The following is a 12,846-nucleotide window of genomic DNA, read 5'->3' as shown; positions in this document are numbered from 1 at the left end:
GACATTCAATCGTGGGGCACGTAGAGGTGAACTGGTTCGAACTCGGTCAGAATCGACCACAGAACAGTAATGTGATATTGCAAGGTAACTCAATGTGTACCGTCATCATTCCGTTGTTATTATACCAAACCCATCTCATCCTCACTCATCAACCTCTTTCTTCTCCACGTCTGCCACCTTTTGTTTGGCACCCAGTCGTCGAATAACGTCATGCGAGAGCCTGTCATCGATATTCGTCGTGAAGAACGAAGCAACAACGGCGAGCAAACCGAATGCGAGAGTTGCGAGCCAGACAATCTTAAAGGCCTTCGCGTACGCCTCTCTCAACGCTGCGGCTCCAGCCCCGATAGCTGCAGGAGTTACGCCAGGAATCTCTTGGAGAGCTGCTGTATTTCCCGTAGACAACGCAGTCAAGAATGCCTCCAAAGATGTCACAGGAAGGCCAGCAGCGACCACTGCAGGAACAACATCGCTCGCCGTGTATTCGGTCAACTTGTTCATGAGAACAGATGAGTAGATGGCGGCTGTAAATCTGTCAGTCACCAACTCATGCACGACCCTTTGATTAAGAACTTACTCGCGAGCACACCAGCCGCAGCTCGAATACTCCCAAACACACCAGCAGCAGCTCCAATCTCTGATTGATCATCAATAACAATCGTGACAACCGTGCTCACAATAACCTCCAAAAGGCCAACCATCAGTCCTCCACAGACAGCAAGTGCAGAGCCCGCAGCTTTACTGTCAGTTGCACCAGCAAGTCCTGCGACGAATGCACAGAGCCCTACGGCACTGAAAACGAGCTTCAGTCTCATTTGACCTCCGGGGACAGCGATCCAGGATCCGATGAATTGGCCGGCACAGACTCCAGCGCCCACGCAGCTGGCCACGAGACCGCCTTCGATAGGGTCAGTGGTATAGAGCGAGGCGACCATGATGGGGAATAAAGCTATTGAAGGTCAGCACAATTCGACTTTTTTTCATTTCGGATGAGTACTCACTATTCGCCGAATAGTAAACCACGCCTCCGACCGCGGAGAGGATATTCACAATCACAAAGTCCAAATTGCGGAAAAGATGCATGGGGATAAGCGGGCGGCGAAGATTCATGAAGATCTCTGTTATAAAATATCGTTGTCAGCGCTCGCACGTCAAATGCACGGATATGGAGCAGATGCAACTTACCATAAAGCACAAAAGCCACAAGCGTGAAGAATCCAATGATGAGCGGAGCAATCACATATGCCGAGCTCCAAGGATGTACAGTACCACCCCATGCCAACCCAAGCAAGAACAAGAAGAAGCCAGCGACGTAGAGGAAGATACCACCGACGTCCAATTCCCTCAGCTCATCTCCGATGGTGCGGTTGCGATGTAAATTGTCGAAGGTTGGGGGATGGTAGAACAGAACCCAGCAGACCGTAGAAGCAGCGTTAAGTCCAATAGTCAAATAGTAGATTCCTCTCCAGCCCGCACTCGTGTTGATGATCATCAGACGAGCCAAATAAGGACCGAGACCAGAAAATGGCAGAGTCGCGAGGAAGATGAAACCATTGACCGCGAAACGATGGCGCATGGGGACAAGTTCACCAAGAGAATAATTAAACGAAAGCTGTCCAGCAGAACCCAATCCCAGGAAAACCGACGCAGCGATCAAAACCTCAGTCTGCTGCGCTGTAGCTCCAATAATCGATCCGATCAGAGCCGACACCGTACATCCAGTGAAAAACCATCTCCGACCGAAAATATCAGACAAGCGGCCCAGAAGGATGAAGGACACTGCAGACAATAGAATCCAGCCCAACGCGATCCAGATAGCATTCGGCGACACACCCAAGTCTCGTTCGATCAGCTGAAGTGAAGTCACAGGCATAATGAAACCTGCGAAACTCGCACAACAAGCCAATGTAACGGCGACATAAGTCCCCATGAAATTGACCTCGCCATAGGGACTTTCCTGAGTAGTTTCAATCACATCGATGTTCGTGTGAGTTCTCTCCAGCTCTTCAATGTGTTTCGGCATCGTCTTGCTATCAGGGTTCTTCTCGGCCATGGTTGCTAACGAGGTGATGAGCGTTCCAGATGTCGAGAGGAATCGAAAGGTGGAGACAGCATATTAAAAGTGTCCCTGCAGCATTGGACCGCAACGGCTGCTTTAGCCGTGTGTGGTGGGATCAGCTCGGGGCTAGCAAGGACGCGTCGCGTGGCTTGCTGGTATGTCCGGTCTTCAGGCACGTGGTCTGGGCGCACGAACAATCCTTCGCCGGTGACAAGGCGGAAACAATGCTGTTTCCCAAGCCACAAGTGGTGCTTGTACTGCGAAAGTTGAATTTGTGAATTGTGAACTGTCAAAATTGGCCGCATATTCACGTTCGCCCAGTCGAGCTTTGGATCTGGGGTACGGAGCCAAGTACTGCTTGGAGAGTCTTGACCTGTGTCCTGGAGACAGCTAGCGTGGTTGTAGTAGCCTGTTCATGCAAGCTTGCTACAGTAGTTCGCAATCCTTCGTCGTTGAGATCGGCCACTATTTCCGTGCCACATGGCAGGACAAGAGACTCAGTGAACGCACTGGGTCCGGTGAGCACAGTCTCTTGCTGAGCAGCCATTATTGTGGCCGGCGTGTCAATTAATCATGTACGGGTGCTTTCCACTTCTTCCTCAGCGATGTGGAGTCCCGGCTGTCACGTCGTAACCGAAAAAAGCCTTTGACTAGTTTCGAATCATCTTGGCATATTTCCGTACGCAGAGGGTGTGTAGTATAGTCTCATCTTGCTTGTTGTTCAGCGCCAGAGTCATCGTCGGCCCAAGTCTAATCGGTCGACGATGCCGCAGATGTTGTTGTCGAAGCTATAAATGAGAGGGAGGAAGCTGGATGAGGTTGACGTTAGTCCTTGCTTGCAGGCATTGACAAGTCTCCTCCTGGCTTTACTTGCCTGCTCTCGACTTGCATAGAGCCCACATAGCAGAGAGCAAAGCCAACTGGGTCAGTTGATCAAGCGAAGGCTTCCGCCCCAACTTCATCTTGGAGACGGTTGCGTCAACACAAGCTGCTCGAGAGTCAGCACTCCATAAAAACATTCCCATGACGGAAGTCTGTTTGCACAACATATTGTGGTCCAACGTTGTAAAGATCGAGAAGCACTTCAACAATGTTGTCAGCAGTAATACCTTTTTCAATCCGGTGAGCCAGAACAGCATTCCGCATCGAAAGCGTCTGAGGCACGTCGATAGGCCGTTGCCGGCAAAAGACCTGCGACCGAACAACATCCATACGAAGCACTTTTTTCGCCAGAGGAAAAATTTCCCTTCGCTCTGCCGTGCTCTGCATGGTGCTCACTGCCAACTCGCATCGTAGCAAGGACACGTGCCAGTATGAGCGACGCCAGGAATCTTGAGATTTCCTACTCTCAACCGAGGAGGCTCGCCTCCGTCGATTCGCGTGCTCTTCCTCAACACGCATCGAACGCTCTTCGACTCAACATGCCATTGGCATCACTCACTTCGCAATTCAGCAAGCCAAGAACCCACCATCCAGAGCGAAAACACGGCATCGACCACATTCGTTCATCATTCATTCGGCGCGCCACCACTTCATCTCCGCGAGCGCGTGGCCGCCGCCTCCGGCCAAACCTCCCTCGCCGTCGGCCACCACAGGCTCCAGCGCCCCCAGAAACTAGTCCCATCATCAGGCTGTCATCAAGATACACTTTCCCACTAAACGCGGGTGGATCTGGTTGGTAGGCTCGGCGGACTTTTGGGTACTCTGTAGATCGATCACTAGTTATTAGCTTGCTAGTAGTAGATTTCCTTCCAAGTTTGGTTGTTGCAGAGTGGGCAAATCTTGCTAGATTTTGGGGAACTGGAACTGTAAAAAGCGCGCTACATCGGTCGTTAGTCTAGCGCCTCATGAAAATCGACGCTATTCGGAGCTATGTCCATTGCGCGTCATGAAGGTTGTTAGATTGTTGGTATCTGGATTGTGAGTTACTTGCGTAGGATCAGCTGAGGTTAGTAGGGCAATGGTCGTTGAATGATGAAGCTAGACTATTAGGAGGAAGTCGTATTCATGCAGAAGTGACCGGAGGTGACCGGCAAGATGTTCAGCTGTGATCGAAGAGCTGAGAGATCGTGTGCAGTGCTGCTGTAGACTCTTGGAGTCCGTTGTTTCGACATGAGAAATCGAGTCGCTGCTAAGCACGTGTGCCTACTCCCGGTTCTGTATGGCGCGTTCAAGCCAAACGTATCCGTAATCTCCATGAATGTGTTTCTGGAATTCGTCATATCAGTCCCTCGTACACTCAGCATTTCGTGACTGATCATTCGTATCACCAAATCGCAACCACGAATGTGGCGTTCATGAGGCAGCAGGTTTCGTTCAGATCCGCCATCGGCAACTTCGACCACGTTCTACTCACAAGCTTCTGCTTCTTCGATACTGAATCGATCCTTTCGAAAGCATATCTCGTGAGACACGTTTCTGCCCAGGCAGCTGAGATCGCGGAGCACGATGTTGCCATCCGCGAAAGTTGCCGTGCGCCACAAACTTCCCTGCTGGAACGGGACAGCACACATCGCATGCATCAGAGATGTGTGGTACGCTGGTACCTCTTAACCACATGGGCCGTACCAGCGGAGATGATGCTCGGTGTGATACGCTTCGAAGCATGGTGCATCGTGTTGCAGCGGTCTCATTTTCAGACTTCGAAAGAATCCGATGAGGCTCCAACGTGGTTGGTTTGAACTTCGCAGGGCTAGTCGCAAGCCACACCTTCGTGAAACGTTGGTACCAAGCCTCTGCCACAGCACTTCTAGATCTAGGATCGAGCTGATGTTGGAGTGGTTGTTCTGAAGCATCGCCCAGTCTGGAAAGCATCGCGCAAGGCGTCGGGTGGATCATGGTCTTGCCACGTTGTGCTTCTCAGCTCTTCAACTCGTCGATAGGTGTGATTGCGGGAGAACGGGACCGCAAGCTTCCATCTCCTGGCTTACCTTCAACGAGCTCAATCCACAATGAATAGAGTCCGAGCATCAAGGTCACGAAAGGGGTTATCGTCGTCGCAAATCGCCATCGCAATCCATGAATGGCCTCAAGTATTCTACTTGACTCCTTGACAGAATCTCCGGATCGACAGCCACAGCAGGCCCTTCCTGAGATGTGAGGATAGGCGCATATCGAGGAGTGATTGAGATTGTCCACGTCACGGCTTCCTTGCGTCCTAATTTGTCAACGGCACGAAGTCGAGGCCTTCAGTCGGAAGAGCAAACACAGCTCATCAGACTCAAGGTTCGAAGTCTATGCCCTGTGACAGTGACATGGTCAGCATTGGACGCTTGCAGCCACTCTGCGCCACTTGTATCCTTGACGAAAAGCACTTCCAAAGGCTCCGGGAGTGATGGGATGGGGCCGCTTGCAGTTTGATGCACTGTGTCAGTCATTTGGACCCTTGAGGCTTGAGCAAGACTCGTAGACTCCGACCATGTGTCTCAAAACAGGCTGCTGACAGCTGGGGACTCTGTCCAAATTGAGCCTGCACACCTGAAGAAGATTGTGACTCGTCCTGCAGAATCCTGCGCAAAAGTTTGCATTTGACTCGTGAATATGCCGAGTTCTAAGATGCTTCAGATGCCCCTTGACACATGTCGACCCAGCGAGATGGGATTCGCGGAGGTATGCCCGCTCATGATCATGCCAACAAGAGTCGTGAGGCTCGAGTTTGCGAGCAGATAGGCATGCCGGGGCAATGTTCGCATGGGTATGCGTGCTGGACGTGAAGTAGGGGTATCTTAGAGGCTCCCACGTTGAAACCTAGATTCCTGTCGGTGATGTCCAAGCAAGTGCTGGATCAACCAGTCCGAAGTCGTTTTTACGCTCATTGATCTTCGAGATGGTCGGTCTGTTCTTGGATCGCGAGGACTGTCGATCTTCGCGAGCTGACTTTTTCTTTCAAGCCAGGCGACTACGCACACGAGAATGAACGCTCAAGGCTCGCGGAATAGAAACAACTCATGCTGTTCGGCGATAGAACACTCGGTAAGAGGGGTCATACAAGGCAGTTTCGCCGTGATCAAGCCTTCGCTACGGAGGGTCCAGGACGTTGGACGGCGCAGGCCTGTTGCCGGACAATCGCAAAGCCCGCAGTCATGTACCATGGCAGAGCAGTCGTTGAGGGTAATCGCAGCATGCATTGATCGCATATGCTGATGTTGATCCTTCGCGCATTGGCGCGAGGTGTATCTTTTGGGATAAATGGATGTCCATCGCACACTAGTGGCTTTCGGCCTGCACGCGTCCATAAATGGCATTGTCTCCGTGATGCTCCCCTTGTTGCTCGGTGCCGGAATCTCTCGCAGGAGAGTTTCGCAATCAACAGGCATGGATATTGATTTCCAGTATGCTTAAATTGAGCGTTTGAGCGCTTTTGTTCCGGACAGGTTCGCTCGCTGGAGGCGATCCATGGGTAAGCCTAGACAATGGACTGCTGCGAAACAGCGTTCGAACGCTCGGGTCGCGGCATCAGGTCTCACGTGGCATGGAAAGACAGCCAGCAGAATGCGACTGCTCGAGAAAGCCGGTTGTCCTGTCGCTCACTGCCGTGATGGTACATGTGCACGCGCGGAACATATTTTACGCTCTCCGCTTGCGGATAGTTCCAAGGACTGTTGATTGTCTAGGACTCTGCACACTCAGGTTCCTTTGATTGTCTAGGACTCTGTATACTCAGGTCCTTTGTTCTGTGTTTGACTAGCAAACACACTTCTCGAGATATAGTCTCTGTCAGTTCATAGTTTCTGAGAATCACACCTCTGAGAGTTCTCATCACTTCAGCGTCTTCAACAAGGACCCGCGTTTGGCAGATCTTCGGCAGGCCGAACACTTCCAGCAAAATCCTGGCGCTCGTGTCGATCAAGCAGCGCGGATCTCGACTCCCGAAAACCGCTCCACACGCAGGGATGATTTCGCGTGCGGCTTTGTTAGGGTTTAAACTCTGCTTCTGACTTCAAGAAGGGTGCGTGTTGTGGCATAGGTGTAGTTTCGCGATTGACAACAAGCCACAGGAAGATAGCGAGCCCTTGCAGGTACCAGCGAGCCTGAGGCGGGGCAGAGTGACTTGTTACGGCAATGGTCTTCAGGTCGATGTCGCCTGCAGCCGTGCGACTCATGCAAACACGCTTTGATCTCGCTGTCGGGCCTGTGGTTGGCTCAGGTAATGCCGGCGTCCGTGCTGTCGGGTCGATACCGAGGCTTCATCTCGATGCATGTCTGCTGTCTCGCACGTCGCATGGCCACAAACGAGCATGCTGGCAGCCAGCATACAGGCAATCCGAGCAGACAGTGCTCGTTTGCTGATGACGACTGATGAACTTGATACTGCTTGTTGCCCAGCATACCCTAGGACACATTATGTCATCCGCCATGTCGCGTACTGACTTTAGCTCCTGCATCACGGTGTCCGGCAGCCGACGCTAATAAGTGCCCGAACGTGACGCCATCTGGTCCTCATGTTTGCAGCGCTGATTGGCCGGATTTTGACTGTCTCAGCCGGGACGAGAATTGGTCGAGCCAGAAGGAACGACCACGATATCTCCTATGTTCAGCCATGGCGGAAGAACGCAGTGTGCCGCGAGATTGCCAGCGATGATGGAAGGGACCCATCACGCCGCCTGGGCTGCGTTTTCGACGTTGAGCACCACAAATGCATGCAGGGATGCCGTATGGTTCAGCGTGGTGTTTCCCGGTGTTCTTTGCTCGTTCCATGGACATACGACGAGGCGCTAGTCCGCTCTTCGCAGCCACACGACGCGCGCGAAATGTCATATTTTCCGCAAGTCAGATGTGATAGGCGGTTGGGAGCCGAATGTAGCAGATGGGGGTCAAAATAGAAGATTGGGCTGGTGGGCGCTTGTCGCGCTGCAGGTGAAATCTTGTGACCCTTTCTGGCGGCCAACGCTACCGCTTCGCTTGGCCGGCTTCCCGACGGATGCCGAAGTGTGTGGCGCTAGGCATGGAGTTGGGGCATGGATGCGGCGAAGCGAGTCACATCGGTGCTGCTGGTCGCGGAAGGGATGGTGCGGGAGGTGCGCGTGGAGGTTTTGGATGGAATCCTCGTTCGATAGTGCAGAAGGCAATATGCCGAGCTGGGGCTGCCGGTGGTTGGAGTGGAGCGCTATGCTTCGGAGGGCCCTGAGCGCGAGACTTGCAACGGGAACGATCAGCCTTCGGAGGCGTGCTGTGGTCGGCCGGCCAGGGGAGCGTGGAAGGTTTTGGCGGCGCAGGCTGATGTTTCGAAGTGCGGACTGCCGCTGATTGGACGGGCGTCGCTGCCACGCCGTGGTGCTGCGCGGAGTGGCGTTTGGCGTTTGCGTTTCGGACGTGGAGTCCATGCTGCTGCCTGTGCTGCATCTGCGCACACGCACGCGGCTCCGCCCCGATCAGCGCTCGCCGGCCAGGGTTGCGCCAGGCTGGCTCTTGTCGGCGCGCGCTGCCGCCGCCTAAGTTAACGCCCACCACACCAAGCAGCAGTCCAGCAGCAGCAGGACGCTTCCCGCGCGTGATCCTGCGGCGCGTACACACACCATTGTCGACTGCTGCTGGCTCCTGCACTGCTGCTCCACTTCGTCATCATCGATCGCGCGCTGCGGCGTGCACGCGCCTGATCCAGGATGCGGCCGGGCGAGCCAGCAGCAACCCAGCGGCCTCCCGACGCAGCGGATGCTCGACAACTGTATTTCGGCTGTGGCTGTACGTCTGCTGCATCGTCGAGGCCCATAACGTCGGCCCTGCCTGGCGACGCTGCTGATTGATGGACGGCCCCCGCTCGCTACTCTCGCTCTCCCACTCACAGACACGGCGATCCACGCGGCGCCCTTCTTCATTGATTCATCACTCGCTGCTGCCCGCTGCGCTGCATTGCATTGCACCGCACCGCACTGCACTGCACCTTCCCCCGGCACCTGACGCTGAACCTTTTCTGTATATGCCGGCAGCCAGCGAGCCTCTTGCCGCCACCACATCGCATCGCACCTCCCACCTACCACCTCCACGCTCACTCACTAGTCATCCATCGCCCAACCCGCCTGCCTTGCCGTACCCTCGTCCTTCAGCTGCGGTCCTGCCTCAGCCTCACCTCGCAACTCATACCTTCCTGCTCGCCGGTCTGCCTCTCCCCTCCGCTGCGCTTGCCACCCCATGTCCGGACCTTCCACTCGACCTCCACCACCGCCAGGACTGTGAACGCCGGCGTGCTACACCTGCTCCCGGACCCGTCTCACCTTCAATCCCGGCCAGCCGTGTTACCAAGACTCCCTCCGGCTCTCTGCTGCTGAAAGGCTCCGCAGCCGCTCCACGAACCGCGTCTCTCCCCCATCTGGCCCATCTGCTGCACTCGTCAGCTTTCGATCGATGCGGAAGACCTTGCATCTGGCAGTTTGCATACTGGCCAATTGATCCACCATGTCTTACGGAGCAACCCAAGCGGAGCCCGTCCGGCCCTTGCCACTTCACCACGAGCGATATGGAAGCCACGCGAGCGAACACCTGCCATATCCTCCACCTCCCCGGCCCAACGTGGAACTGCCACGACCTTTGGAACCCAGGCCGCCAGTTTCGCAGCAGCGTTATTACGATGCACCTCAAGGCCAAAGGCGACCAGATGCCTTTCGAAGTCCCGCCTCCAGCAATCAAGAGTTCCGTCCGCAGTCTCAAAACTTGCCCCGCCTTCATGACATCTTGACTTCAACCGCGCCTCCGGCTCCAAGTCCGACCAGCTATAGTTCCAACTGGGGATCCTCGACAGCTCCAACTCCCCCACCAAACCATCCCAATGGCGACAACCGTTACAGCCATGGTCCGTGGTATACTCATGCCCCTGCCCCACCCCAGGAGCAACCATCGTATCAACCACCGCCGGCCCGACGACTAGACATGCCCGTATCGAATACGAGTCCCGTCTCGCGGCATGACAGTCACACTGGGCCAATATCTCCATACGGACCACACCCTGAATCACGAGGCTACGAGCTTGCCCAACGTGAGCGGCCACGACAGCCCTCAACGAGCTCATACACCCACAATGGGGCGCCGAGTCCCTACATTCCCAACGGCTCCGAAGAGCACCACTACCGAAATGGCGCGGTGCACATCAATCGCCCAGGAAGCAGTAATTATGGCCCCGCAGGACCAGAGTGCTCCAAGAAGTATCTCGGAATTCGAGAACTTCCCGGCGAAGGCACCTTCCACTTATATGAAGGTGGTCTTCGCATACCGACCCATGTCGACGGCGAGCAAGTCAACCCTGCCTGGGGACTGACGAAAGCGAACAAGCCACGGAAGCGGCTAGCCATGGCCTGCTTGGACTGTAGAGAGAAGAAGATCAAGTGCGAACCAGGAGCTGCGAGCTGCTTGCAATGCGAGAAGGCGAAGCGGCCTTGTCGAAAGTAAGTCTGACAAAATTGAGCGGAAGAATGTCTGCTGATCAGTTTCAGAGCTCCGTCACACCAATCGCAACCCGATGCATCCTCACCTTCGATCTGGCCTACAAACACGGCATCTCCGCCTGGGAAGAGTGTCTCAGGGTTCAGCCCTCTGAACAGACAAGATACCGAACAAGAAGCCATCTCAAAACGAAGGCCACTGGAGGACCACTCTCCTTCTGGAGCTCCGGCCAAGAAGCATCGATCCATGTCACCGGTATACAGCGCAAATGGTGGCTTTGGTGCTCCATTGGCAGCGGCACACCCGCTCACATCACCAGCCATCCCACGATCGCCTACCACAGGTCTATCGTGCGATGTCGATCCATATGCGGCCCATCCTGAAGCCACCCTTCAGGTGTTGGATCACTTCTTCCAAGACGTGAACAATGCGACATACTGCATGTTTCCACGGCATCATTTTATGCACTGGCTGCAGTCATGTTCGCAAAAGTTCCAGAACGAAAAGCTATTGCTCTATGCGATGCTTGCGATCGGATCAATATTCGCAGAGGACGCGCATGCCGGATTTGGCGAGCAGTGTGCACGCGTGGCTGCAGCATCGTTGCAGGCTACGCAAGGGAGCTACACCTTGCCGATCGTGCAAAGCCGTCTCCTTCTCGGTCTGTATCATTCTGCAAAGGGCACACATGCAGCAGGCTGGGACTACACCGGAGCCGGAATCGATGCTGCCATCTACCTCAGATACAACACCGAACAGGGCTGTATCGAGGCAGACACGAGTGGCAAGACACGAAACGACTTTGGACTTTCCAATGAACAACTCGCCGAATGCAAGCGACGCACGCTATGGTCGGCGTTCTTGATGGAGCGCTACCGAGGCGGCCGCTCTACGCTGATCAATCCACAAGACATCTTCCTCCGGTTGCCTTGTCTTGATGACAGCTTCGAGCGTGGTCTCGCATCGGAGGCACCGTATTACGACAACGGCATCATCGATCCCGCCAAGGCGAGCCTTACACACTCCAGCCCAACCTCTCCTATGGCCTGGCTCTGCTTGATCGGCGCCATTTGGGGTGATGTTTCAAACTTCATTTACCGAGCGATGCACCGTTCGCCGCAAACGTACCAACAAGAGTACGATCGATTTTACGACCACATCTCAGCCGCCCTCCAGAACTGGTATTCGAGGCTACCGGACCAGCTTCGGTTCTCCAAGGTGAACGTGGACCGCAGCATCAAAGGCTCATACGCTGGGCCTTACATTTCCATGCACATTTTGTATCATCTCGCCTGGGTGAAGATGAACAGATTTGTGAGACATGCACTGGTCCCACAGGTGATCACAAGAAACATCCGAGCGGCGCACCACCACTCACACGAGCTGCTTCAAGTGATCAGCACGCTTCGAGCTGCGAAGTGGGACATGGCCGAGAAAGACGGCCACATCGCATCATTCTCCTTCACGACCGCTTTCGCCGGATACGCCATCCTTGCCGCGATCGACGTTGTCGGTGCGGGCGGACTGGACACACATCTCAAAGCGACTCTGGACCTGATCAGTTGCGGGCTCGAGTGCCTGCGAGAGCTCGCACGTTACTGGGACAGCGCGCGGGACCAAGACAAGGCCTGCGAAAAGCGCTACTACCAGATTCATAATGTTTTAAAACACCCTTTCACAGCACGCAGCGGTTGCTGGCTAGGGCGCGAATGGGGCGTCCATACTCCGCTAGAACAGGAGATATCCCAAGAGGACGATTGCATATACGGCGCAGACGATAGACTTTATTTTGATGCTTTGAGGGATGACTCCGCAAACGGCAGGGCGCCCAGTGCGGGTCAACGTCCAGTTGGAGGTCCTTAGGTTATTGGGAATAACATCGACAGCAGGGTCAGGCGTGTCGTCGTGTATCTTCGACAACGCAGGACCAACAGCACTACGACTGATGAGACTCTTGATCAGAGAAAGAGCAAAACTTATACCACTAGCGCGAAGGTCGCGTTTTGAGATCTCTGTTGAGGTATTGTGTAAATAGTGCAGAGTGCAGATCGGAGCTTGGGCTGTGGAGTCAAGCGAAACACAGAAAGTGGCGGGACAAAGTCAATGGCAGCGAACGTTCAGTTCATGCCGTGCCCAGAGCGGCATGGGCAGATGGAAGAAACCGTTGTGCTCCCCATACATCTTTCATTTCGGCATGTCGTTGACAATCGAGCTCGGCATCCCGATCATCGAAGGCAAGGCAACGCCGGTCGCGCTCGGCCGCTGCCACCCACCCGCCTCGTGTGATTTGGCTTGCTCCATGCCGCATGCCGATGCCAACCACATGCAGTCGTGCGTGGCTCCCAATCAGATTTCCTCTCTCATTGTGCTTTTGTTTCGCCCCCCCCCCCCCCCCCCCCCCCCCCCATGCCGGC

General features: G+C 54.7%; 2 protein-coding genes across 2 annotated transcripts; one reads left to right on the top strand and one right to left on the bottom strand.

Moving 5' to 3' along the window:
* Positions 1-141: 141 nt before the first annotated feature.
* RHO25_010509 (uncharacterized protein) lies at positions 142-2,053 on the bottom strand (the record flags this gene model as incomplete). Its single annotated transcript, XM_023602584.1, has 4 exons — positions 142-524; positions 578-949; positions 1,002-1,118; positions 1,186-2,053. The coding sequence occupies 4 exons, from the start codon at positions 2,051-2,053 to the stop codon at positions 142-144; spliced, it is 1,740 nt and encodes a 579-aa protein (XP_023451565.1).
* Positions 2,054-9,451: 7,398 nt separating this feature from the next.
* Positions 9,452-12,295, top strand: RHO25_010508 (uncharacterized protein; the record flags this gene model as incomplete). The annotated part of the gene is made up of 2 exons (XM_023605092.2): positions 9,452-10,434; positions 10,483-12,295. 2 exons carry the CDS (start codon positions 9,452-9,454, stop codon positions 12,293-12,295), a joined length of 2,796 nt encoding a protein of 931 aa, XP_023460863.1.
* Positions 12,296-12,846: the final 551 nt, after the last annotated feature.

Source organism: Cercospora beticola, chromosome 7 (assembly GCF_033473495.1).
Source record: "Cercospora beticola chromosome 7, complete sequence".
Lineage (NCBI taxonomy): Eukaryota > Fungi > Ascomycota > Dothideomycetes > Mycosphaerellales > Mycosphaerellaceae > Cercospora > Cercospora beticola.
This window is presented reverse-complemented; position numbering and strand designations above follow the sequence as displayed.